The 25,633-nt window shown below is 37.2% G+C and overlaps 1 protein-coding gene across 1 annotated transcript in view; it reads right to left on the bottom strand.

Moving 5' to 3' along the window:
* The window catches only part of LOC145985296 (acyl-CoA synthetase short-chain family member 3, mitochondrial), a 72,320-nt gene that overhangs the window by 1,699 nt on the left and 44,988 nt on the right, over nucleotides 1-25,633 (bottom strand). The window contains exons 2-14 of the mRNA XM_083119139.1: nucleotides 20,609-20,774; nucleotides 19,616-19,760; nucleotides 16,898-17,042; nucleotides 14,363-14,459; nucleotides 13,684-13,895; nucleotides 12,949-13,177; nucleotides 9,915-10,025; nucleotides 6,899-6,971; nucleotides 6,236-6,362; nucleotides 4,492-4,637; nucleotides 3,166-3,388; nucleotides 1,910-2,085; nucleotides 584-696 (exon numbers count right to left, since the gene is read on the bottom strand). Coding sequence (XP_082975265.1) covers nucleotides 601-696; nucleotides 1,910-2,085; nucleotides 3,166-3,388; nucleotides 4,492-4,637; nucleotides 6,236-6,362; nucleotides 6,899-6,971; nucleotides 9,915-10,025; nucleotides 12,949-13,177; nucleotides 13,684-13,895; nucleotides 14,363-14,459; nucleotides 16,898-17,042; nucleotides 19,616-19,760; nucleotides 20,609-20,774 — 1,946 coding nt within the window. The 3' untranslated portion in view covers nucleotides 584-600. The remainder of the gene's footprint in view (nucleotides 1-583; nucleotides 697-1,909; nucleotides 2,086-3,165; nucleotides 3,389-4,491; nucleotides 4,638-6,235; nucleotides 6,363-6,898; nucleotides 6,972-9,914; nucleotides 10,026-12,948; nucleotides 13,178-13,683; nucleotides 13,896-14,362; nucleotides 14,460-16,897; nucleotides 17,043-19,615; nucleotides 19,761-20,608; nucleotides 20,775-25,633) is intronic.

Here is a 25,633-nt window from a genome sequence, read left to right as displayed (position 1 = left end):
CTGTAAAAAATGAATGGAGATGGCAGAAGATGAGGATGAATGGTGATAAGGTGAGATGAATGAAGGGACAATCACAAACATGTAGGGACAACACAACATGAACCCCACAGAATATTAGGATGAGAGTCCAGACGCTAGAGCCTCCCTAGTCTGCAAAATGCAGTCCAGGATGTACTATGTGGAAGTCCAGATCAAAGAGTATTTTGTATTGGTATCTATTAATTTACTGCACTGTTGTAAAATCACTGAAATATACTGGAATGCTCATGAAAAATCTGCCTGATTAGTTGTTCATCTATTATATAGATATTCACAGCAAGCAGAATTTTTTTTATTGTGGGTTTTCTATTTTGTGGTCTGTAAAAAAAAAATGTACACTCCTGTTTACATAACGTGACACACTTTATAGGGCTGTACAGTTGAAGAATGTGCCACTATCTGAACAGGAGTGTACAATGGCTAATCTTTATCTTTACAGTTCTATGACATAAACTAACTTACTGTATATCCAACATTTTCCATATATTTCTGACTAAAATTTGCCTCCCAAAAATTATCGTTATTCCTGTTATCACACACCTACCTCTTTTATTTGAATCCTCACTGTGGATCAGGTGCTGTTTTAGCATAACCTAGCTTTTGCAAAACCTGCTTGATTTCCTTGTACACTGTAGGATCTTCAATTGTTCCAGGCAACTGCACAAGAAAAATGGAACTAAATGAACAATTTTCATAAAAAAAAAATGTGCTGTGATAACCAATGAGACAACTTTAATGTAGGTTTAAGTCTGGCAGGTAACGTTTAATTGAGTGATAAATTTACCAGTGATGTGAATCTCATTGTGTTCCCTTGTACTTTAGACAGACACTGAATTTAGGTAATGTGGGTGCGCATTGGGTATCATTTATCTACAGAGAAAGAAACATATAAAGAATGAGAAGCTAGAAAAAAGTCTCTCAGAACATTTTCACAATGTAACATATTTAATTACAAACAGGACCAAAGATTTTATAAAGACATCCTTCCGGTGAACCAATTGCTTAAAATTCCTCAAGAAAATCCTTGAACTTAGTGTCCATTACAATCACTGACGTACGCAGGATTTTATTTCGGAGGGGCTGGAATTGTAAAATCTGATATTACATAGCTGCATTCTGCAAGGGGGAGGGGGGGGGGTGGAACACACAATAAAATATTCCAAAGTTACCATCTTTAACTTTTGTTTTCAAAGTTGTTCAAGGACACAAATGGTAAGCGGGTGTCATTTTAAGGGGGTGGGATTCAGTTACCATTTTGGTTTTTCCTACGTTCTTTACTGCTTTCATTTGAAAATTTAGATTTTCCCAAAATTTTAGGAAAGGGCTCCCAGGCCTCCTGCATGGCAGTCAGACACCCTACCAACTAGACCATCGTGGCTCACAAATGAAGCAAGAAAAATCTAAGTTTTGCAGCATTACAGTTGTATTCAAATGCAATATATTGTTTGTTTGATGGAATTTGTTATTTTAAGTCACTTTATGCACAAAAAGGCTAATCAGGATTGGAAATACAGTTTAAAGTGGCATCTGAACAATGTGTCTCCTCCAGGTATCGAACCCAGGACCCCTTGATTGCAAGGTGACAACATTACCACTATAAAGTGCAATAGATTATGAACAGGTACCTTAAGTAAGAATTCTGTAATTTTCATAACTTACAAATATATAAGAGATCATGAATCAACAGAAGAAACTTGAAATAATTAGAAATTTAATTCGACCTATAACTATATCTGTGCAACTAGCAGCAAACATAATAGTTGGACATTTAATATTATAAATATTGGAAACACAGGAACAAAGCAAGTTTAAGTTGGTTATTGAAAACAAAAATTTTAAACACAAGAATTAAGAAAATGATTCCATGTACCTTGACAAATTTATTCCTTGCCAATTCAGCTATGGATTTTCGTGATGTTTTGCCGGATCTTGTACGAGGAAGTCCTCTAACTGCTCCCACTAGCTTAAAGGCTGCCACTGGACCTATGAGTTCTCTCACCATGCGGATAACATCTTTGTTAAGAGATTCCTCAGATTTCTTACATGCTTCAAGAATTGGGAAAAAATAGTGTTCATTACCAATGTTATAAATTTTAATAGGATAAATATTTTTGACAATGTAATATATATATATATATATATAAATTCAATGCTTCCTTTTATTTGCAGTTGTAGCATGTAATTATTTTGTACACAGTACACAATAGTTTTACTGTATGAAAGAATTGAATGTTAAGGTAGGTGATGTTGAACCTTTGATCAGTTTCAACAAAGCCTTTTTTGAAAATTTCTGTCATTTTGACAAATCGCTATATGATATTCCAAATTACAAAAAAATACATCTGTTTGGAATTTCTTCAAAGCATCCAAGAAAATCTATGTGTTGTTTACTTCACTATTATAGAAAATAGGCTTATGCTGCCATGAAACTATTAAAAAAATTAAATTGGGAGGAATTCAAAACAGGTGCAAATTTTCAGAACTTAAAATAAGAAAAGAGAATATGATATTCTAACTCTTACCTTTAGTTTTTTATTTGTATTTTAACTAGGTCTTTGTCGATACCACTTTAGTAATACTGATACCCTTACTGATTCCCAGAGATACTGATACTGATGCTTGAAAATTGTAACAATTGAAAATTATTAAGAATACGGAATATTTCACTACAATTATAAGCATCAATTTACAAAGTTTTGTTTTTAAAACATTCATAAATTACATCAGAATATTATTAAAATACCTGTTATGTAATCTCAATATAGTTTGTGTGAACATAATATTTGTACAGAATTGAATTTTGCATAATATCCAAGATAATTAGACTCCGTGAAAGTGTTGAAAATTCGTGAGTATTGGTATATAAAATCTAACCGATACCAATACCTTGGCATATAATCGGCTCAGACCTAATTGAATTGTAAATATATTTCTTAACATATGTTGTATGACAAATAAATGGAAAGAAAACGTGTCTGCTGCAGCATAGCAAGTAAAATGTTTAAGTACATCAACATTTCATCATTGATTCTTCATGACAAGTGCAATAACACAGACAAACTTTATCACTCAACTCGTCTCATCACCATCATAATGCAACACGAACTCTTCGTATTCAACACCTACCTGCCCGCGTAATATACAAGCCAAGAGGAACTTCTCCCTTTGTTACATCTGGAACACCTATCACAGCAGCATCTGCAATATCTGGGTGGCTGAGGATCACATCTTCCAAAGCAGCCGTTGACAGACGATGGCCAGCTACGTTAATAACATCATCATCCCTTGAGGTCACTTGTACATACCCAAACCGGTCAACATATCCTGCATCCATTGTATCATAGAAACCCTTCAAGTGGGACAAAAAAGAGTGGCATATAAATGTGATACTGCTGTACAGAATCAGTATGTATTCAACAAAATATATTGAGCAATATCTAGTCAGCACTTACTTTCTATGTGGTATCTATTATGTATCATAAGGTGATATTTCAAAATATTGTATACCTATGCATGGGTAAGTGATAACTGTATACTCCATGGCAGAGTGGTTAGCACAGTGTGCTACAATGACACAGGTTTTGGGTTTGAATCCTGGCCTGAGCATGGGTGTTCATTGTGAGTGTCCCTTCATTTCATTGTATCATCACTCATCCTTCACAGTTAGCTAAAAGTGGCAAAAAAGCAAAGTAAAATGAATCAATCAATTGACAACTATTGTATATAGCCAGGTGCAGTATTCTGTACACAGCAACCAGTTATTGAGAGATGAACCTTGTTTATGTATATTGTTTATATGAGAAGTACGTACATATATATTCAAGTTATTTAAGCCTCCCCAATGGCGCAGTGGTAGCATTGTTGTCTTGCAATCAAGGGATCCCGGGGTACGATACTCTGTGGAGGCACACAGTGGTTTGGATCCTACTTTAAAACTGCAGGTCCAGTCCCAATTAGCCTTACTGTGCATAAAGTGGACTTTAAATACCAACTCAATCAATCAATCAATCAGGTTAGTTAAAGAGTTAATATATATTTTATTATGAAGTTCTGTTCTTGACATATATGTTTCATTTTATGTTATGAGGGCAAGGACAACTATCTCCCTGAAAACTTAGCATGCAGTGCTGTTACAGTAGATTTAGTCTTCATTAGCATCCGTACATAAAGTATACATAAAATTAAATTATTTTTCACAAGTATACACTACTTCTTTTATTGAGACCTTATTTTAGAAACTTTGAACTTAATGAACATTGTGCAGGTGAACAACAGAATTCTTGGTTGACACCAGCTTTGAATCAATACTTTTCTCCTGAATTGTACAAGGCAAATAATATCAGATGGACAATATGCTAGTTAACCTGTATGTTATATTCTTGTATATTCCTCCTCGTAGACATATAGAATTCACATGCATGAAATATTAAGGTGTTAAATGAGTTTACTTACAGGATATTTCGAGAAGTAGATTTCTTTGAATCTTTCTGGAGCTTTGTACAAGGAAGACATGGTACCAGGTGGAAGGGGAAGCTTGCACACTATCCTCCCAAGCTCTCCGGTCTCTGCTGGTGATCTGTCTTCCTTCAGCACTCGTACTATTACAGAATAAGAGATGAATCCAGTATAATGATGACCAGAAATGCACAATAACATTGCAGAACAGTGTAATAATGATAAACTTAAAGTTGACCTTAAATAAGGAACTAAATGCATTCAGAATGTTATGTGTGCAGATAAATAGCATGCTCTCCTTTTAAGTAAAACTTAACTTTGTGGCATAACAGCCCTTTTAGGGCCAGAGCCTGTCAAGTGGCTTTCTTTGGGTGATGCGTAGTCAGCGCACCAAATCCAATCACCGTTATTTTCTGGAATTTGTGAACAGAGTCTGATGCTATTGGCATCAGGTAGATCCCCAATTGTCCTCATTTGGAGCTCATACCAGGATCAGATCCAGGACTGCTCCAACCAAAGGTCAGTGGTCTAAGCTAACAGGAGCTTTCTTTTGAAATAGGTTTATTTCTTTATGTATACATATATACATTTTATGTCATTTGTTTTTACATATCTTGTAAATCACAATGAAAATTTATGATGAGTGGACATTGGAAGGCTGTGAAACCCTCAGATCTTAGCTATTATTCAATCTTGTAATGTGCAATTTTCAGTACGTTCATGACTTTCTGTAAACTTGGAAATGGGTGCGGTTCGCAACAGGACGCACTCAAGGCACTGTGGATCTTATCTTCGCCTGTCTTCAGTCCACATGCACTCTCTACCCTTAAGTGAAGTAAGATCAGCAACAAAAGAAAGCTGCGGTTACTGCGATGGTTTCTAGGAACCAGATACGATCAGCTACTCCATGTGTGGAGAGCTCCACATGTGAGGACACCACATGCGAACCACCCGATGACACGATGCAAGGACACTAGATACAATCAGTCCTCTGACCATGCCTGCCTGACTTTCTACACTTCCTGACAATGACATCAGGCAACAGAAATAACCCTGCCTAAGGTTGCTTTGGCCACACCCGAAGTATATAAGCCCTAGTCACAAGACTAGAGGTGTGGTAGTCGGTCGGCTAGCAGATCTGAAGTATGGCCGGAGGCAGTGTCCAGTCTCGGACCCAAGATGACTATCCACCCAGCCAAGTCCAGGCTGTCTTCAGGTACTTAAAAGATGGACAAGGATCTTCACTTCAACTTTACTAAGTATCGCTAATCAACCCGTCTTTCCTAGCAGCTCCCTTTCCCTAACATATAGGTTGAGATATTCTTCAAATATCAGAAACACCTATTCTCCATAATAAACCTTGTTATTGTTAATCCTTATTATGCACCTAATTATGTCTCTACCTTACAGGTTCTCCTCTTTAGGATTAAGACTCTACCTAGATAATATTGCATTTTCTTTCAGCTCGAAGCCCAGACGTTTGAGTTACATAACCCCTAACGGTAGTGCTTGGGCACAGGCCCAACAACCATTACAATCTATGGCCTTCAGGCACATGATACCAACATTAGTTTTTCCTAGTTAAGAGTCAATTCTGAGACAACTGTTGCATTAATATTAAACAGAGCTAGATGCATTATTTTACTTTATTATATACTGGATCAATCCTGTTCTATAAAAATCAGACCGAGGCATAAATATGATATGCTTATTGAAATATATGTGTTAACAGTATGCTTACCATCAAAACCTGCAAACGGCATGCCAGTGTTGTATTTTGGAGGAGTTAGACTATGACCTAGTCCAACACAAGAGGCTGTTATAGAATGTCCTGTCTCAGTCTGCCACCAATGATTCAATACAGGTACCTTCAACAACAAGTCCAAATAAGTGATTGACTAAATATACTATAAAATGCAATTTATAATGATGGTAGAAACATCCATAAAAATAATTAAATGTTCTTTTTAAACTGGGAAAACTTTTACTATAAATCAAAATGTGATAATCTTGTTACATTTTTCCACTAAATATATGAGAATTATGCATTACCAGCAAAAAGTCATTAATTGCATAAGAATACACATAAACTATATTTTTTTTTAGCCAAGTATATGACAAAGTACCTAAGTAAAATCAACACATGGCAGCATAAGCCTATTTTCTATAATAGTGAAGTAAACAACATATAGATTTGCTTGGATGCTTTGGAAGAAATTCCAAACAGATGTAATTTTTTGTAATTTGGAATATCATAGATTGTAAAGTAGTTTTAAATATACATAATTCATGTTTAATTTATTTAAATATTCAGAATGATGAAATCCATGTATTTTTTAAAAATCGCAGCTTGTCACTTGATATCACATATAGAATTAGCAATAGAACAATACAAATTATATACCTGGAAAACTTTTTCTGCCCAAGCTTTGGTCTCATGATCACAATGCTCCCCAGCTACAAACAAATACTTCAATCTACAAAATAAGAACAACAAATAAGTAACTATTAAATAGATGAACCTGATTTACAGAAAAATGTGATACTCATGATACTAAGTAGGAATGCACATGCCCCCCCGTCCCCTAAGACTCTCATTTAGAAATTTAGTGTAGAGGAATCTTATCACCATTATTAAACAATATTATGCTCTTAAAGAAATAGTATTTTCAAGCCGATGAAAGTTCAAGCAACTTCGGAAGGGGTGTATTATTTCCTATGCAATTGACCTATCCAACTTCATTCTCTAGCAAATGTATTGTTATTAACGCTCCCACACACTTTATTCGTTAGTTGTTACCTCATGTGGCTGCGGAATAAATTGTCCATACATTGGAAATCAGTAGCGGTGATTGGGTGCCAAAACTGGGGGGTTCAAGGACAGTTTAATTTTTCTTGGTAGACAAAGCTTAGCATTAAGAGGCCAACATGTGTGAACAGAAAGTGAGGGGGAACCACATCTTCATGCCCCATAATAGCTGTCACTGCTGGAAATGAATAATTTATGTGTGGTCACTTTCAATCTGTTGTAGGAGACCATATTTACATGTAAATTAATCTCGCAAGCACATAGAGGGGAAATAAAGGAAGGGTGGGAGGACATTGGTGCTACGGAAGTTTGAATTCTTCTAATACAGTGATGTTCGGCAGGTCTCGACACTATATATATGCCCCTCTTTCGTACCCATCAATGCACAGTGATATGAAATGTTTTTTCTTTCTCTAATTGAACTTCATCCAGGTTTTGTGCCCCCAAATCAGAGGGCCTGTGCACACCTATGTAAGAGAGGAGGAGAAGGAAAAAAAAAATCCTTCCATTATTGTCAAAGCGAACTGTCTGTTGAAAAAAATTAAGACATCACTCATTTAAAATGTTTTCTAATGATTATAAAAACTTATAGATTTGTTGTACAGTTATTTTCTCAGTTAAAGAACCCACAAATTATTATTTATCACTAAAGAAATAATTAATAGTAAAAAACACAAGAAAATACAGAGTTTGGTAACATGCATCTTGATATTTATGAAGTAATATTAAAAAAAATATGATCACTTCATGATGCAGCAACATACAATTAATGAAGCAATGCTGGCTGCAGCTCCTGTTTTACTTACTACCTATTTTAATATTTCTTTAAAATATAGTATTGTCACCTACAACTAATTGTGAACTGTATTCAACACAGAACTACAGGCAGACCTTAAGATACGAGGGTCACTATTTAGGCAACACTGATTGAAGTTAGGCACGATTTGACGTTTGCACGGAATCGTCTGGCATTATTGACCATAACATACTTCAAATGTTTTGTCAATAGCTTCACTTGTGTTGTTTATGTTGCCTTGGAGATTGCGCGACAGCAATAAAATGGAATTAACTCGTGAACATTTTCGTGCGATGATTTTTTACAATTTTCGACGTGGATTATCAAGACAAGAGTGCATCGATCAACTTACTTCCACATTTGACGATGAAGCCCCATCCTTTGCCACTGTGAAACGCTGTTATAACGAATTTAATTGTGGCCGCCATTCGCTCACCGACGAGATTCGCGAAGGTCATCCAAAATCAGTTGTTGTTCAAGAAAACATTGATGCTGTGCAAAACCTAATACTGCAAGATCGTCATGTGACATACTGCGAGATTGAGGCAACCATAGGCATTAGTTCCACCAGCATTTATAAAATATTACATGATCATTTAGCTGTGAGAAAGGTATGTTCTCGTTGGATCCCACACAATTTGACAAAAACTCAAAAAGATGCTCGCGTCAATTGGTGCAAACAAATGCTCAATAAATACAATCGTGGTGCTTCAAAAGACGTATATAAGATTGTAACAGGTGACGAATCATGGATATATGCATATGAGCCGGAACGTAAACAGCAGTCGACTGTATGGGTGTTTCAAGATGAACTCAATCCAACAAAAGTTGTTCGCGCTCGAAGCACATCGAAACAAATGGTCGCCTGTTTTTTCGGGAAAACTGGTCATGTGGCAACTGTGCCTTTAGAGGAACGTAGAACGGTCAACTCTGAATGGTACACAACAATTTGTTTGCCAGAGGTCTTCGTTCAAATACGGAAAACAAACAAACGCCGTCGGATCATTCTTCATCAAGACAATGCCAGCTGTCACACATCTCGTCTAACAACCGACTTTATGAACAGTCAAAAAATCGAATTGATGGGTCATCCACCATACAGTCCTGATTTGGCACCCAATGACTTCTTCTTGTTCCCGAATGTCAAGAATAAATTGCGTGGACAACGATTTTCGTTGGCGGAAGACGCCGTTGATGCGTTCAAAAACCGTATTATGGAGGTGTCTCAAGAAGATTGGAAAAACTGCTTTGACAAATGGTTCGAACGAATGCAAAAGTGTATTGACCATAAAGGAGAATACTTCAAAAAACAATAAAGCAGTTTTCAATGCGAAATTCCTGTTTTTTCATTGTTAGGCTCAAAATATAAATAGTGACCCTCGTATATGGAATCTTACTTCCATAAAACACACACACTAAAAACACTAAGCTGTTGACCAAGGCAGTTTATTAATATAAAAAAAATAACAGGTAACGTTTCAACCCTGTATCAAGTGTTTTTAATATGGAAACAAGGCTTAATTATATTACACACACTAGTTATGGATAGTGCTTATGTACTATTATCTTCATTACATACACTCTGGTGCAGCCAGATAAGGTAGGTATCCAGTCTTGTGTGTTTCATGCATGTTAATTATTTGAACCTGGTAAAGGAGAGGGAATATTACATACATTTTTATTTAAATAAGAAGTTGCTGAACAGCCTACTTATTGAAGTCGAGGTCTCTCTGAATCTTACTTACGTACTGCTAATTTCAAATGAATATTGAGATATGCATATTTAGGGAATTTTCTTCTCTGAAAGATACTTACGACTTAGTGGAATACTTCTTTCCTACTGTAACATCAGGATCAACTCTTCTTATTACTCTCAAGGCAGTAGGTGCTGTGAACATACCTTTCACCTTATGATCTTGGATAACTCTGTGGGTAAATGTGAGAAATTAGTTTATTTTCATTTCAGAATACATGATAATTATATGCAAATTTACCTAATACAACAAATCTTTCAAGTAGAGACAAGAATTCTGGATATTGACAGTCACATTAGTGAGAGAATTGTTGGCAACTTTTCTTTGAGAAATACTAAGATTCAAAAAATGCTTGGTTAGAGTACAACTTGTTTATATCTGTTCTCTTTTCATGATTTGATTTCATTTTTGTTATTTTAGATGAAGGCCCTGTTGTTTGCTGATGACTTAGTAATATGGGGGAACAGGGAAGAAGAAGTACAGAGACAGCTTGATAGTTGGAATGAGGAAATCAGAAGAGCAGGAATGAAATTCAGTGCAGAAAAGAGTGAGGTGCTAATAACAACAAGAAACAGAGCCAGAATGAACCAAGAATAAACATGGACATGGAAGAGTTGAGGGTAGTGGAGAGCTTCAAATATCTAGGAAGCATAATTGAGAGAAATGGAAGAATAGATGAGGAGGTAAACAGAAGAGGACAAATGGTTGGTGGACTATATCAAAGCGTTCGAAGATTAATATGGAACAGGGATGTACCTATGAAATGTAAGAAGGTAATATATAAGACATAGTATGTGCCAATAATTATGTATGGAGCAGAGACTTGGACAATGACAGAGAGAGACAAATGAAAGATGCAGGCAGTGGAAATGAAATTTTTAAGGAGTATATTGGGGAAGACTAGAAGGGATAGAATAAGGAATGAGAAGATCCGACAGACAGTGGGCATGGTGAAGCTTCAGGACAGGATAGATCAGGTACAGACGAGGTGGTTGAGATGCAAGAAGAGTATGGATGCAGAAAGACTACCAGTAAGAGCTTACCATGCACAAGAAGTGGGAATAAGGCCAAGGGGGACATCAAGATGTCGGTGGAAAGAGCAGATAGCAGAGAGTGTTAGGAGAAGAGGACAAGATTGGAACACCATAGAAAGAGAGGAGTGGTGGAAGACCAGGAAAGAATGGAGAGGCTTGACTTCTATGCTGACCCAGCCAGAGGCAGGAAACGGCGAAGGATGATGATGATGATAGTATCTCTTTCTGCCACTTCTGGCAAATCATGATGATGATCGGATGAGTGATGATACAATGAAATTGGTGAATTTCAAAGAACATCTTTGTCCAGGCTGGGATTCGAACCTTAGACCTCTGCTGTTGTAGCATGCTGTGATAACCACTCCACCACAGAACTCTTTTTATGATTAGATGTAAGTCCTTTATGCCTAGTTACCTGGTTTACAAAGTTCTTAAATATGGTGATGTGAAAGAAAGCTTTATGTCATGCAAAGTTGAATTCGGCATTTCTTGCTGAACATGTAGAGCTAGGAATTATTTTTGTCACTGTGATCTGTTCTATTGATAATCTTGTTGATATACTGTATACTAGCTTCTTCAATATCAATTTATTATTCCAGTCTAATGAGTTATGATATTACTGAATGCTGAAACCTCTCTCTCAAATGTCTCTTTTGAAATTACATATTGAAAGAACTTCTGAAAAATGCAACCTGTCTTAAATTTCTCCTAGACCACTCAAGAGATTCTTCTTGTGGAATACATTTGCTGTTGTGTAGATATTTGTACATCAACAGGACAAAAAGCTATAACATGCAGATGCCACTGACAATATCAACAGGGTGGTGGTGATTGTTTTGCTGACTTGGTTGTTTCTCATGGACACACCTCATATTGTTCATTGATTGATTTAGTTTATTTTACTTCGCGTTTTGTGCCTCTTGGCTAATTTGCGAAGATGGGGATGAATAATGAAATGATGAAATTGATGAATGAACATTCACAAACAACCAAGCCCGAGTGGGATTCAAACCCGGGACCCTTAGCGTCGCAGTGCGATGTGCTAACCACTCGGCCACAGGGTCCGGCTCTCATATTGTTGTGGGCTGTCTTGATGGGCAACAGTCGTAGTTTCTATCCTACAGCACTAATTTGTTTATCAACGTTGGCCTTTGAAAAGAATATCTCTTTCTTTATTTCTATTTATGTTATATTATGTCTCTTTTTCACCTTCTGAGTTAATTGTGACAATGAGGATGGATGATGAACTGACAAAATAGATGATGGGAGTGTAGTTCCGTTTCTAGGATCTTACAGATACGACGACGCATAAATTAACAATAACAACTATTTATTACTGCCAAACGGTAAGATACAAAATTGTACAATTTCTATATTGTCTTCACCCCGAGACCGCCATACTACCGACACACAGACTATTCAATCCCGCGTAATGTGAGCATAGTTGCCAGTCCGCAACAGGGAGAAACAAAATGCCTTGTGCAGGGTTCAAACCTGAGATCTCTGACTTCATAGTGTATTACATTGATCATACTGCGAATGAGGTCAGCTTGAATGGGAGAAAGACATAACTAAGGTTTGGTATGTCTTTACAAACCAGAGTTCTCATGAAACATGATTGTGTGTTATGTACTTTATTTTATCTATCCATCTACATTGATTGTCAGAATCAATAATTTTTAAGATATGTATCAAACAAGCAGATAACATTATAAGTAGCAACCTATAAGCTTTACTCATGAACCTTTTGTCAGGTTACACCAAGACACAATGCCTTTGCTCACAAAGCCTCATTATTTAACATGATAAAAGCTTCATAAGTAACACTAATGATATAGACCAGGGATGTACGTACCATACCAACTAGCATCAGCATAATGATGACAAATGATAAACTGAGGTATTAAATGGGAGAACCACCATGGATTATACTGAACTACGGTAACTGCTGAACTAGGAGGTTTGCTGAAATGTTATCATAAAGTGGCAAACTGGTAACAATGCATTTTTTGCCTGCAACTAATTAAGATAAGAGAAATAAAAATCAAGTAATGCACATACCTAAAATACTGTCCAGCATCTGGTGTCCTGTCAGGTTTTCCTTCATACATGACGGACGTCATTCCATATACTAAAGGTCCATAACATATATACGTGTGCCCAACTACCCATCCCATATCAGAGGCAGCCCACCACACATCATCTTTATTCATTCCATAAATAGCCTTCATTGTCCATGATACAACAGCAATGTGTCCACCCACAGGGCGTACAATTCCTTTGGGGTCACCTACAAGATAAAAAAGGGCAATTCATTAATAAATTATAAAGGTTTGTGATTGGCTAGAAAGTATTTGGCTAAATTTTGTTGCAAAAATTTAACACATGTGATTTGATACATTTTAGCAACCTTTTCATTTTTCAAGAAGTGAAAAAGATGTTCCATGTGTATGTATCACTTTACTTCTGTATGTTTACCTTTTTCAGGATTCTTGGAAAGCTGTACATTGTAATTCAGTGTTTTAGAATATACACAAGGTGGGATAATTTCAAGGTGCTACAATGTCTCTCCGATGGTGAAGTGGTAATATCTTCTCTTTGCAATCAAGAGGATCTGGGTTCAATTCTCTGTGGAGGCACACAGTGGTTTGGATCACACTTTAAACTGTAGGCACAGTCCCAATTAGCTTATCTATGCATAAAATGGACTTAAAACAATACTCAATTCAAATGGTTTTTGGATTAAAATTAGCAAGAACTACTTCCCAGACAAGATAATGAAACCAACATCAATACCTGTTGTTCCTGATGTGTAGAGTATGTAAAGTGGTTCGTTAGCTTCAACTGGAACACAGGGATGAGGTAGTGTGGTAGAAATGGCTTCTTCCCAATCCAAGTCGTACTGAGGATCCAAGTCAGCTACATCCACATTCTTTCGCTGGAAGATGATGCACTTGTGTGGTTTCGCATGGGATTTACTAATGGCTTCATTCAATATAAGCTTGTACCTGGAATTTAAAATTAAACATAATTTAATTCTGCTTTATCCTCAAAAAGTGTTTCTTTCAGGTTCAGAAATGTGCAACAAAGCAGTAGGGAGTACAATTGACATTTGCTGATATAAAACAAGACCTAATTTATAATATGCTGTTTCATTTTACTTGATAATTCAACCTGTTATCCTTGCCAAGAGATGGAAAAGAAGCTAAAACTAACATACTGATTAAAGGGTAAAGGTAAAGATTTACTAACAGACATGAAACACACACACACACACAAACATATATATATATATATATATATATATATATATATAATATTATATCATACCGATACTTTACTTGGATAAAAAACTCACAGCCAAGCTGCCAATTCTCAGGATTGAACCAAGAACCTTCTGAATACAAGTTTCAGGCATTTACGTTCTTGTAAAGGCAACACTGGTGAGGAAGAAAGTACTGTTTTATTAACTTACTTGACTATTTTATTAGGTTCCACTCCACAGCTTGCAGCAATGATAACTTTTGGTTCAGCATGGTCAATTCTGGCACAAAGCTCCCTCGCAGCAAAGCCTAAATTAAAGAAATAGGGAAACTAAATGGAACTAAATTACTTCAAATGTCAGTATTACAGTATTTACTCATGTATAATGTGCACTTTTTCCAAAATTTTTGACCCCAAAACTATGGTGCATATTGTGCATGAAATATTTCAGAAGTCAACATGAAACCACGCATGTTTTCACTATGTCACTCCGCATGACACATATATATCAACAGGTGAAAATACAAATTACCAGGTTGGATTTCTTTTGTAATAATACATAAAAAAAAAAACCACGATAAAAGTAAAATTGCCATTTCCCATGATTTTTCACTTTGTAACAGAACATTTTGTGACACCGAGAAAAGCAGCCGTTCTGGCAGAATTCGAGCATGCACTTCCCATCACATCATGTGTATCAGTGGTATTTGTCGCGCAAGAAGTAATAGAAAATAACTTCCTGAGCACTGCAAATCCATAACATAATTTTGAACATGCTTTATTCTAATGCAGAATACAGAAAAAACAAGGTGGTTACAGAAGGGAAAGTTTTGGGATGCTAAACACAGTGCAGGAAGGGTAGGGGTGGCATTTGTTGGTGACCTGATGATATTCTCCTCTTCATCCACATAACAACAGGTGATTCTTTAATGCCTCCCGATGGCTCAGTGGTAGCATCGTCGCCTTGTAATCAAGGGTTCCTGGGTTTGATACCCGGTGGAGGCACATAGTGGTTTGGATTCCACTTTAAACTATAGGTCCAGTCCCGATTAGTCTTTCTTTGCATAAAGTGGACTTAAAACAACAATTCATTCAATTTAGGTGACTCTTTAAATAGGTATGATGTCACTTGGTATTGATCGGCATAGCAACAGCTTTACAACCCACAACTAAGAAAACCTTTTCTTGAACCCGAATTGTACTGTACCTTATACACGAGATATAATTATTTGCTGCTTTTCCTCATCAAAAACCTGGGTGCACATTCTACATGCACATGCATTATACATGTGTAAATATGGTAGTTGCATTATTTACTAGTTGGTTTAGAGTGGCAAAACAAGATAGTGAAAATTATCACAAAATAATAATGATAATAATAATAATCATTTACTTAGCAAATGAGGTTCAGCCATAGCTTCTACCACCTAGCCCTACATAGGTAGGGTTACCAGATCACTGTAAGGGAAATGTAGGACAAAATGTTCCAAAATGTAGGACTTGAAGTCAAAATGTAGGATGCAAAACACTTGCAACAAATAATACATATTTCTAGAACAAGTTAGAAAGTAATTTAAAATTGGCACTTTTCAGTAATTTTAAAAATATATGTATGATTTCTTAATGAATTTTTAAATGCAAAATTCCCAAACTTGTAATCAAAACTAAACAATACACTTCTTACTATGTTTTAACTGGTACTTCTTAGAGGAACCAATTTTTCTCAAAATTTCAGGTTTAGTCAAAATATATTTCTGAGAGACTGAGGAACAGTAAAACTCTTAGAAAATATATTGAACCAGTACCAAATGTTTTACAGACTTCTTGAAAAAAATATTTCTCATGAGTCAGTTGTGCTGATGGTAATGAAAATACTCTCTTAACATTTGCATCGTGACTCAGCAATGAAATGATTCCAACAGTTCCATCTGGCGTAGTTTTTAGTTCAATAACTTTGTTCTCTATAGCCCCTGCTTTACAATCAAAATATTGAATAACAATGCGAAACACCTTATTCCATCAGTATAAGCTTCAAGGCAAGAAATTTCGCTCATGCACAGAACAGTGACATTATCAATTATAAATTTCTTCCGTTTTTGTTTTTTGTTATAGCAGGACAATGACTGAATCAAAATAAATTTCACTATTGAGTTTAGAAGTGCAGTCCATAAACTTGTATTCTAAGTTGCATGATTTTCCTTGTTCAACTGAAACACGTATATTCTTAATTCATCTTATGTGACGCTCAAAATGTAGGACATTTATGATATTTTTCAAATTCCTCCCGGACGCCGGACATAAGATTAAAAAGTAGAACATGTCTGGGAAAAACCGGACGTCTGGTAACCCTATACATAGGTAAGAACACACTTAAATACTGTAAGTAGGTACGAATACAAGAAAAACAATGAAAATAAAAGTGCAAAAACATAGAATTTTACATAAACTTATAATAGCCAATAATTGTCAATAATAGCAATAATAATAATATAATACTAATTGTAATTTTAAAGAAATGACATTGAAATATAGAAAAATGCAGAAGGGGAGAAAACTTAGGAGAAAGAGACTTTTCATTACATTCCTCTTCTTACTTATTAATCCATGAATAAACAACTTAAATACTTTACATATTTTCCACTAGCACTTTGGGCAAAATAACTTCCAAGTTCTCTTAAAGTCAGGAACGAATTCTGAATTCTTATTTGAACAAAATTCACTTGAACAGTTCACCTGATTCCCTTACCACCGAATACAACAGAATGAATGGCTCCAAGCCTTGCTGTCGCCAACATGGCCATTATTGCTTCTGGGATCATTGGCATGTATATGAGGACCCTGTCTCCTTTCTTCACCCCTAGATTAGCCAGTACCCCTGCCAGTCGAGACACCTGTAAAAATAAAACAAGAAATAAACAGAGAACTTACAGACCATTTCTTACTTTTCTTTCTTTTTGTTGGGACATTTTTTTTTCTGAATATGTTGTAAGTTCCAATTGGAAGTTTAAAATACATTGTTATTCACTTGCTCAGCATTTTAATGCACTTCACGTACACATTTCTCAAGAGCTATAAACTGAAATGAAGAACAGTTTGAAATTATTTTGCTATGACTGTGGCTACATACACACTATACAAACAGTTCAATGGTCAATCCATTAAATAAATATCCATATAATACAGAATGCGCATAAAGTCTGAACACATTTTTAAATAACGAGATTTTCAACACCATTTTGATGGACATTTCTGTGCACTTTGCAACTTTGGCTTGAACATGATAATGCATGCCATCCACCCTAGCCCATTAATTAGTGATATGTTACTTTAGATGACTGACATCATTGATTTTCACTGAATACACCTGCTTTAGCATACCATAGAAAAAGAAATCACAGGGATTATGATCTGGAGAGTACATGACCCATTCCACATCAGCGTGTTTCGCAATTTAGTCATGGAAATTGTCATGCCAATAGTTTTCAACTTCACACACATATTTGTCCGTGTGTCCTGGTTTTATTGTGGGAGATAATGCAAGGATCATCCCCAAGGGTGCCTGCAGAGGGGGGTAAGGGGGGGCAAGTGCTCCCCTCCGAGTTATCTGGAAAAAAATCACATAATTCGAATTATGAAATTGTAGGGTGAGAACGTGGATGAAAGAGAGCGGATTGTGTGGTCTCTGATATCTGTGCATCGTTCACAGAAGTACAAAAAAAGACAACTATTCATCAATATATGAAATTGGATGTTTATGGAAAGGAAGCAAGGTGAATCCAGTTTTAATTTAAATAGTGCACTCGAGTCTCAACTTGATTTATAAAACATAATAATAACATAAGACAAATTATGAGTTTTCATGTGTCTGCCCCCAGTGCTTGAAGTGAAAATTCCTAGCCTGGGATGGCGGATGCCTTTGCTCAGTTTGTGTAAAAGTGGGGATGCTTGCAACATGATGGAGCAAAAAAAATGCAGTGTGTACAAATTATCTTGTTGATGGGATGTTTCATGAGAATTTTCCTAACTGGGAGGATAGCATCACCTCACATTCTCCCCACTTCGAGCACTGCTGCCCCCTCCCCCTCCCAAAAAAAAAGTCTGGGGCCTCCTCCCATGAGTCCAGAGCATCATTCAGAAAGAAAACCCTGTAAGACCAAATGCCCAACCTATGTTTTAACATAGTCTTCTTTCAGATCTACACACTTTTACCAATGCTTCTGGAGTGTTCTGATCCCAATCTCATAGACTCTTTTCTGAAGGCTGTCAAAGTAGTCAAGCACAATATTGATAACATCACATCACATCACAGACAAAACTCTCCCCAGCCAACACTTTCTTAGGTTGAGAAAGATATGGTAATCCGATAGTGCAAGCTCGAGTAAATATGGCAGGTGTTCCAGTAATTCCAAGCTGCATTCATGGTGGTAGCCATGGCAACGAGGCACGTGTAGACAGAGGCAATGTCTTGAGGAAAAATCACCTCTCTAGAGTACATCCCTCAGTGCTTGATGTTCAAACTTTCTCGTAATTTTCTCAACAGTCAGCATAATACTGCATGGTGATGCTTTGTCCATTTGGGAGACTGTCAACCAGAACTACAAGAACATTTTCACCATCACTTTCCCAACTGATAGAATAGATTTTGCCTTCTTGGGGGTGGGAAAGCAGCCACTGTGTTCACTGCTGTTCCTTGGTTGAATTTTGGGGATAAGTGGGGAAGTACTTGAATGGATCAACATGGAGGCAATCCAGTAGGTGGGGATGCATTGTAAACATTTTCTTAACTTAACTTAACTGTGTTCTCCCCACTTTTAGCACTGATTTGGACCCACCATTGTAGGTGCCACCCGAGATATAAATTGAGGGTTCCTTTCCCTGAAAGAGTACATTAATCTTACATTACTATTACTTTCCACATTTGTATGGGGCCCAAAGCCCTCAAAATTTCTTGCATGTTGGATTAATGCAAATTCAGAAACCAAAATTAGCAACTCATTTTTAAATTCCAGTGTTGTCCCTAGTGCAGTCTGTAAATTTTGCTTACGATTGCTCTAAATTTCCCTGTGCAACCTTTAAATTCCCTGTGTTTTTGGATATGGTTTTAATCTCCCTTGAGAAGAGTTCAAACCTGGGACCTCTGGTTTCATAACGTGTTAGACTCATGTTTCCTTTGGCATAGAATATAGATTTATAATCTATATTCGGTTCCATAAAACACATGCTTGTATAGTGCGTAGTGGCTGTATGTAATACTGTTAAGTATGGGACTAATTATAGTTGAACTTCTGCCAAACTTCTTTCTGCCTAAAGCCATGCAAATTTGATGTTGCATGTGGAAGTAGTGGCACTCTTCTTTCACATTTAAGCAACAATGATCTTAGATACGAGTACAAGAGGAAATGAAACTCAACCTTCTTTCTTATCGTACATTTCCAGCCAGCTTCTGTCTCTAGAGAATTCTTACCTTGTCCTGTAGTTCTTTGTATGTGACCTTCTTCACTGTATTTGTAACAGGAGAGTCATGAATAAGAGCTACTTTGTCGCCACAACCTGCTTCAACATGTCTGTCCACGGCATTGTAGCATGCATTCAATTCTCCGCCAACAAACCTGAAATCAAAGAAAAGTAATTAATTATCTCACAGCAAACAATGAATGAAGATAAATACAATGCTAATTGGCAAAGCAGTTACAAACACTGCTCACCTTTATATTCACAAATAGAAGTAAATTGTTACAGTAAAATATCTGTTACATCTTTCTCGTATTTTCTCATTTTTGCATGGGCCGATAAGGTAACTCACACTACATTAAGCTGATTATTGTTAATTTGCAATGCATAATTCAATAATAGTATTTTCTAGTGCTGACCTTTGTTTTTACAGCTTTGTCCTACTTCAATTTGTAATTAATTAGGATCCATTGGTTTGTTTCCTGGTGGAGGTATATTGTTGTACTACAGTGGATCGAATAAGACTTGGAACATCCAGCCCTGATTGGTTATCTGACCACAAACTGAACCTAAAACAAACCTGTAATCAGTGGCGGAGATTAGGGGGGCGAGGTTGGCAGTTGCCCCTCACTTTTCATCACTTTTGCCCCGCACTATGCTAAACCTTATCTACAAAGGGAAATATACTATCTTTGTCCCCCCCCCTGCCCCTAGTTTTGGCACCTTGTCCCCCAGTTTTGGAACTCAATCGCCGCCACTGCCTGTAATTTTACTGATGCGAATATGTATATAGGAAATCATTCACCACCAGGAAAGTTTCAAGAATTACGTGTAGGAGTTCTAAAGTCCATCCACTTTATGCACAGATAAGCTAATCGGGACCAGACCTACAGTTTAAGGTGGGATCTGAAACACTATATACCTTATATATTCTACATCCACTTATGTATCATTACATTAATATATGTAGTGCATCTTTTCATTTTTGTCTAAAGTATGTGCTCACCATTTTGTAAAGGGACTATTCGAGTCATCCAATATTTTCGTCCACTGTTTTGTCCATGATAACTCTTGTCCAACTTCTCCCCAGAATTCCTCAGGGTCCTTCAAGGATCTTCTGTATGCTTCTTCGTATTTGCGACTGAAGAATGGGTTGTTGTTCAGGATAACTTCTGGAAGAGATGATGATTATTTTACACACAAAGGAAAAAATATTAAATGAACACACACACACACACACACACACACACAAATTTACCATTATTTATTTGGATCCAGAGGCATAACACATTTTACAAAACTTTTCAGTAATTGCACATGAACCATAAATCAATGTTTCTGCAGTTCTCCTTGTAGCAGATTACTTTTTCACAACTGTTATCAACAATTTATCTGCACACCCCAGCAAATAATGAACAGAGATTGAATTCTTGATAAAAGAGGAAGAAAACTATTTCCCTTTCAGTGCTCAAGGGTAGCTATTTAATGCAGTGTGAGTTGTGAGACTCACTAGACTGTGATGTGCAATCCATGGTCTTGTGGTAACAAATTGTGACATATCACTTGCTTGTTTTTTGGTTTTGTAAACGATGTTATTTCTTTGTGTAAATATCAAATGTCATTCTGTAAGTGTGTCAATATCCTTAATAACAATAACCCATGGTGAAACAACCCTTGAGGGCCAGAACCCATCTACCAACTATTAGCCTCACTCCCACATGCCTCAACAGAGGTAGGCGATTATCCAACCAGTAACGGGGTGACATGTGGTCAGCAAGACGAACCTCCAGTTGTTGTTGTAGGTTTCCATGACCAGGTTTATGATACTCATTCGTAGCTCCCTAATTTCCTCATGGTGGTGTGTAACAACGGTCTCATACCCTGGCTGAAATCTCAAGAAAAAAGTTGTTACGCTTTTCCCCAGGACCAGCATGCATCCCATAGCCCGAACCCAAAGCCCAACGCCTTAAACTGTATGGTCATGGTCCACATACTTACCTACCTATTGTGCTACTTTCTATACAATTAATGTTCATTTTTTGGTGAGAATGAACAAAATATATCACTAGGCCATTTTGGGTAGACCATATATAATTGTACCCAATACGGCCTAAACATTACTTTTTAACAAAATCTTTACTGTACCCATGTTATTATATGGAACTGGCACCAATTTTCAATATATGTAGAGAAATGACCATCTTTTAAATTTTGCCACTAGTTTTACCTGCCTTGACTTTGTACACCATTATAAACAATCGCAAACTTTAAGTAGGCCATATTGGGCTCATGCAGTGTGTGAATTAGCGGGGGGGGGGGGGGGGCGTGCCGGGGATCTCCCCCACACATATTTTTTTATCCCCAGCAGAAGAAAAAAATTAATCCCTGCCAGGGATGTTTTTATCCCCGCCCAGGAAAATTGAATTGAAAGCATATTAAACGATATTTTAACTATGGAACAAACAGCATTGAAAAATCTTCTTCTTCTTCTTCTTCATGCCCCTCACCGCTTAAATGATAGCAGTCTTGGGCAACGGTCTGAGAACATTGAGGGCTAGGAGTTCGCGCACTAAGATGAACAGCACAATATTGTTTTACACTTCACTTCACTGTCACTATAATACAGTAATGATGAGGGCGGGAATCAAAAGCGAAGTTCGCACTGTCGGGCAAATCCATAGAGAATCCACATAGTAGAGGGGGAAGGAGATGAAAGGAGAGTGGGCAAGGAGAAGGGAAAAGCAACCTTTTGTCGAAGGAGTCTGTGGAAAAGTGCCTGGCGTTGTGTGTTCCATAGCGGGCATTGGAAAAATAAGTGGGTGGGGGTTTGTTTATGTTCTCCGCAGGTACAATTGGGAGAGGGAGTTTGGTGAATGCGTGCCAGATGCTCGTTTGTGGTCACATGTCCCGTTCTAAGGCGTAGGATACAGGTGATCACTTCACGGGGCATTTTTAAATGATGAAACCAAGGTCGAATAGGGAGTTTATCATAAAACCATTTGTAAGTAGTGGTTTTTGCCACTGCGTCATGAACCCAATTTTCCCACTGAGAGTGATTTTTTTTTTTTGACCCGTGGGAGAAGATCAGTATAGGCGAGTCGGATTGGAGAGGGGAAAGGAACGTCCACAGCTGTTTTGGCATAATGATCCACAAGGTCTTGGTGAGGATTAAGATTGCTATGCGCTTTGACATAGGTAAACTGTACGCGTTGGGCTTTGTTTTGGAGGTGAAAGTACTCTTGTAAGATTAAGATGGGAAAGAGTTGCAACCGATAAGCATCCTTACCGCAACGAGCGATCGTGAATAATACGCTGAGGGCATCTGTGAGAATTAAAGTTTGCGTGTATTGTGCTTCACGAGCGTGTATCAAGGCCTGATAAATGGCATAGCACTCTGCCGAATAGATAGATGCTTCTGACGATAGGGAAAATTGGCGTACAACATTGTATTGGGGGACATAAAAGGCACATCCAACTCGGTCGGCATTTTTGGACCCGTCTGTGTAGATAAAAATATGGTCGGGCCAGAGTTCTTTGTAATATTCATGTCGACCGAAATCAGTAAAGTTAATATGAGGGAGAGGGGTGATGAGTATTGGGAGAGTGTATATCAAAGGGGATGTAAAGGTAAAGCTGAGATGGTAGGCGTCGCTATCAATATTATAACAAGATAAAAAGAAAAGCCGAGGGCGAGAGCGATCGAGGTTTAGAGTTGCATTCAGTTGGCGTTGAATAGCGAATACGGTATTGAAGGGGTGAGGGTGTCGTTCCCATGTTTTCAAGATGTATTTCGTGGTAGAATATTGGTATCGGAAGGAGAGAGGCAGTTCAGTACTTTCTCCATAAACGCTCACATTGGGGCTAGATGCCATTAGTCCGAGGCAAAGTCGGAGTGCCTGTCGCTGTAAGATATCCATTTTTTGGAGCCAGCGATCAGACATCCCTCCCAGTACGGGCGCCGAATAGTCGAAAAGTGAGCGGAAGCAATTCTTATAAAATAATAACATAATGGAGGGGTGGCCCCCCATTTGGTAGTGGCAAGCCCTCTCAAAATGTTGATCAATTTTTTCCCTCTTGTGTGCAAATATGTAAGATGCGGTTGCCAAGTTAATTTACGGTCGAAATGGATACCTAAGTATTTACAGGTTTGGACCACCGGAATTTGATGCAAATGAGTTAACGTATTGGGATAGCGGGTAAGCGTATACGGATTGAAAATAATGATCTGTGATTTCTCCGGGGAAAATGATAAGCCGCGGAGCGCTAGTTGATCACGTAATTGAATGATAAATTTGCGTAGGTCTAAGATGCCTCGAGTGGCATCTGATGTGCTATTGTAAAAACAAAAATCGTCAGCATATTGCAGTATATGATGATTAGAATTTAGTGTTTGATGCAAGTATTGTGTGTATTAGGGTGCCAAGGAAAAACGAAGTTTAAAAATTTTAAAGTCTTACCCCTCAAAAATGTTCCTTTTGGCATAGTAATTATCTACCAAAAATATTAGGACATAAAAATTATATTTACCACTTCCTCAAAGCATTTGAAATTTATTACATTAACTAATTTTAGGGAAATTTATTTACATGACAAAAACGTGTGAAAACTAGTTATTAATAGCCATAAATGTAGTATTTCTGAAGCAAAAAGTACTGTAAAGAGTCAGTAAGTGAATTACAAAACTTTTTGTAGCCATCAACTCAATGTTCAATGGAACTTGTTGCAGTTACACTTTCTACGAGTTTCGACTTCTTAGGTTCGGGAAATTCACGCCGGTGCTTTTCCACAACCTGCAGTAGAAATTGTTTCTGTTCCTCCTGATTTGTTAGTATAGGATTGAATTCCTGAATTAGTGAAATTCCACGCTCTGCAGCGTCATTCACCACCTTAAGTGATTTAACTCTGACTTGAGCAACCAAATAGCTATTAAGTGATGTCCACTTGGATGGATGCTCTCGAAGAAAGTCCTGCGATATATCAAGTGCAACAAAAATATGTCTTGTGTTCACAGTAACGAAATCAGATAATCGCTTTGAAGAAATGTCACAATTGTCAATGTCAAGGTTGATTCTCTTAGCAGGTTCGTTTTTTTCATCTCGTGAAAGAGCACTGACCATCAGAATTTTGTTCTCCACTGACACATTATCATCAAAGAATGCCAAACCTACTAGGTGTTCGCTTAAATACCAAAGTTGATGCAGGAAACTTTTCAGTGCTGCATTAGCTACAGCTTTATTTGTAATCCGGTATTCAACTAATTTTTGCAACAGTTCCAGATCTTGTTGTGGAGCAGAAGCTGCACAAGGACAAGTAAACCACACCTTCAAATATATGGACACAACGAACAGATTAAACTGCCGAAGTTGGGAAAGTTCACGGGTTGTAAGGTGAAATTGTGAGCGAAACAGGTAGATCTTAAAACAATAAATGAGTTTTGCCATCCATCTTGCACGATGGTAGGCACCTGGCGCATTAATATTAGCAGCACTAGATAGGTCGCCTAGGAAAAGAATTGCTAAATTCAACAATTCTTTGTAATCGTCTCTGGGTTGATGTATGTGCAACTGGTTTTTCAAAAAAGTCAAAATGTCATCTTTAATCGGATTCAATTTTACAGTTAGCTCTATATCACTAATACTGCTTTCATAGGCCTCTACATTGATAATGTTCCACACCGATGAAAATCTCTGAAACAGTTTTATTTGCGGACCTCCACCGGTCTCAAATAATGTTTCAAATACTCTTGCAATGATAAGTTCATGAATATGATGTCTGCATGCCAAAGATAACAATTTTTTATTCATCTTCTGCTCAAGCAATACACATGCGCCACTTTTGCTCCCTGTATTACTTGCAGTAGTATCGAATGACATACTACAAACAGAATCAGTCAAGTTCCAATCTCTTAGTGCGTTATACACTGCGAATGCCTGCGCTTCACCAGTACCATTTTGTAATGATGGGACAGCTAGCAATTTCATTAAACCACATCCAGAGACAAGCACTGCAATTCTGTCTACAGATTTAGCAG

Source organism: Lepisma saccharinum, chromosome 3 (genome assembly GCF_977018435.1).
Source record: "Lepisma saccharinum chromosome 3, izLepSacc3.1, whole genome shotgun sequence".
Lineage (NCBI taxonomy): Eukaryota > Metazoa > Arthropoda > Insecta > Zygentoma > Lepismatidae > Lepisma > Lepisma saccharinum.
Note: the sequence above shows the minus strand (reverse complement) of the source record. Positions and strands in the feature narration are given on the sequence as shown.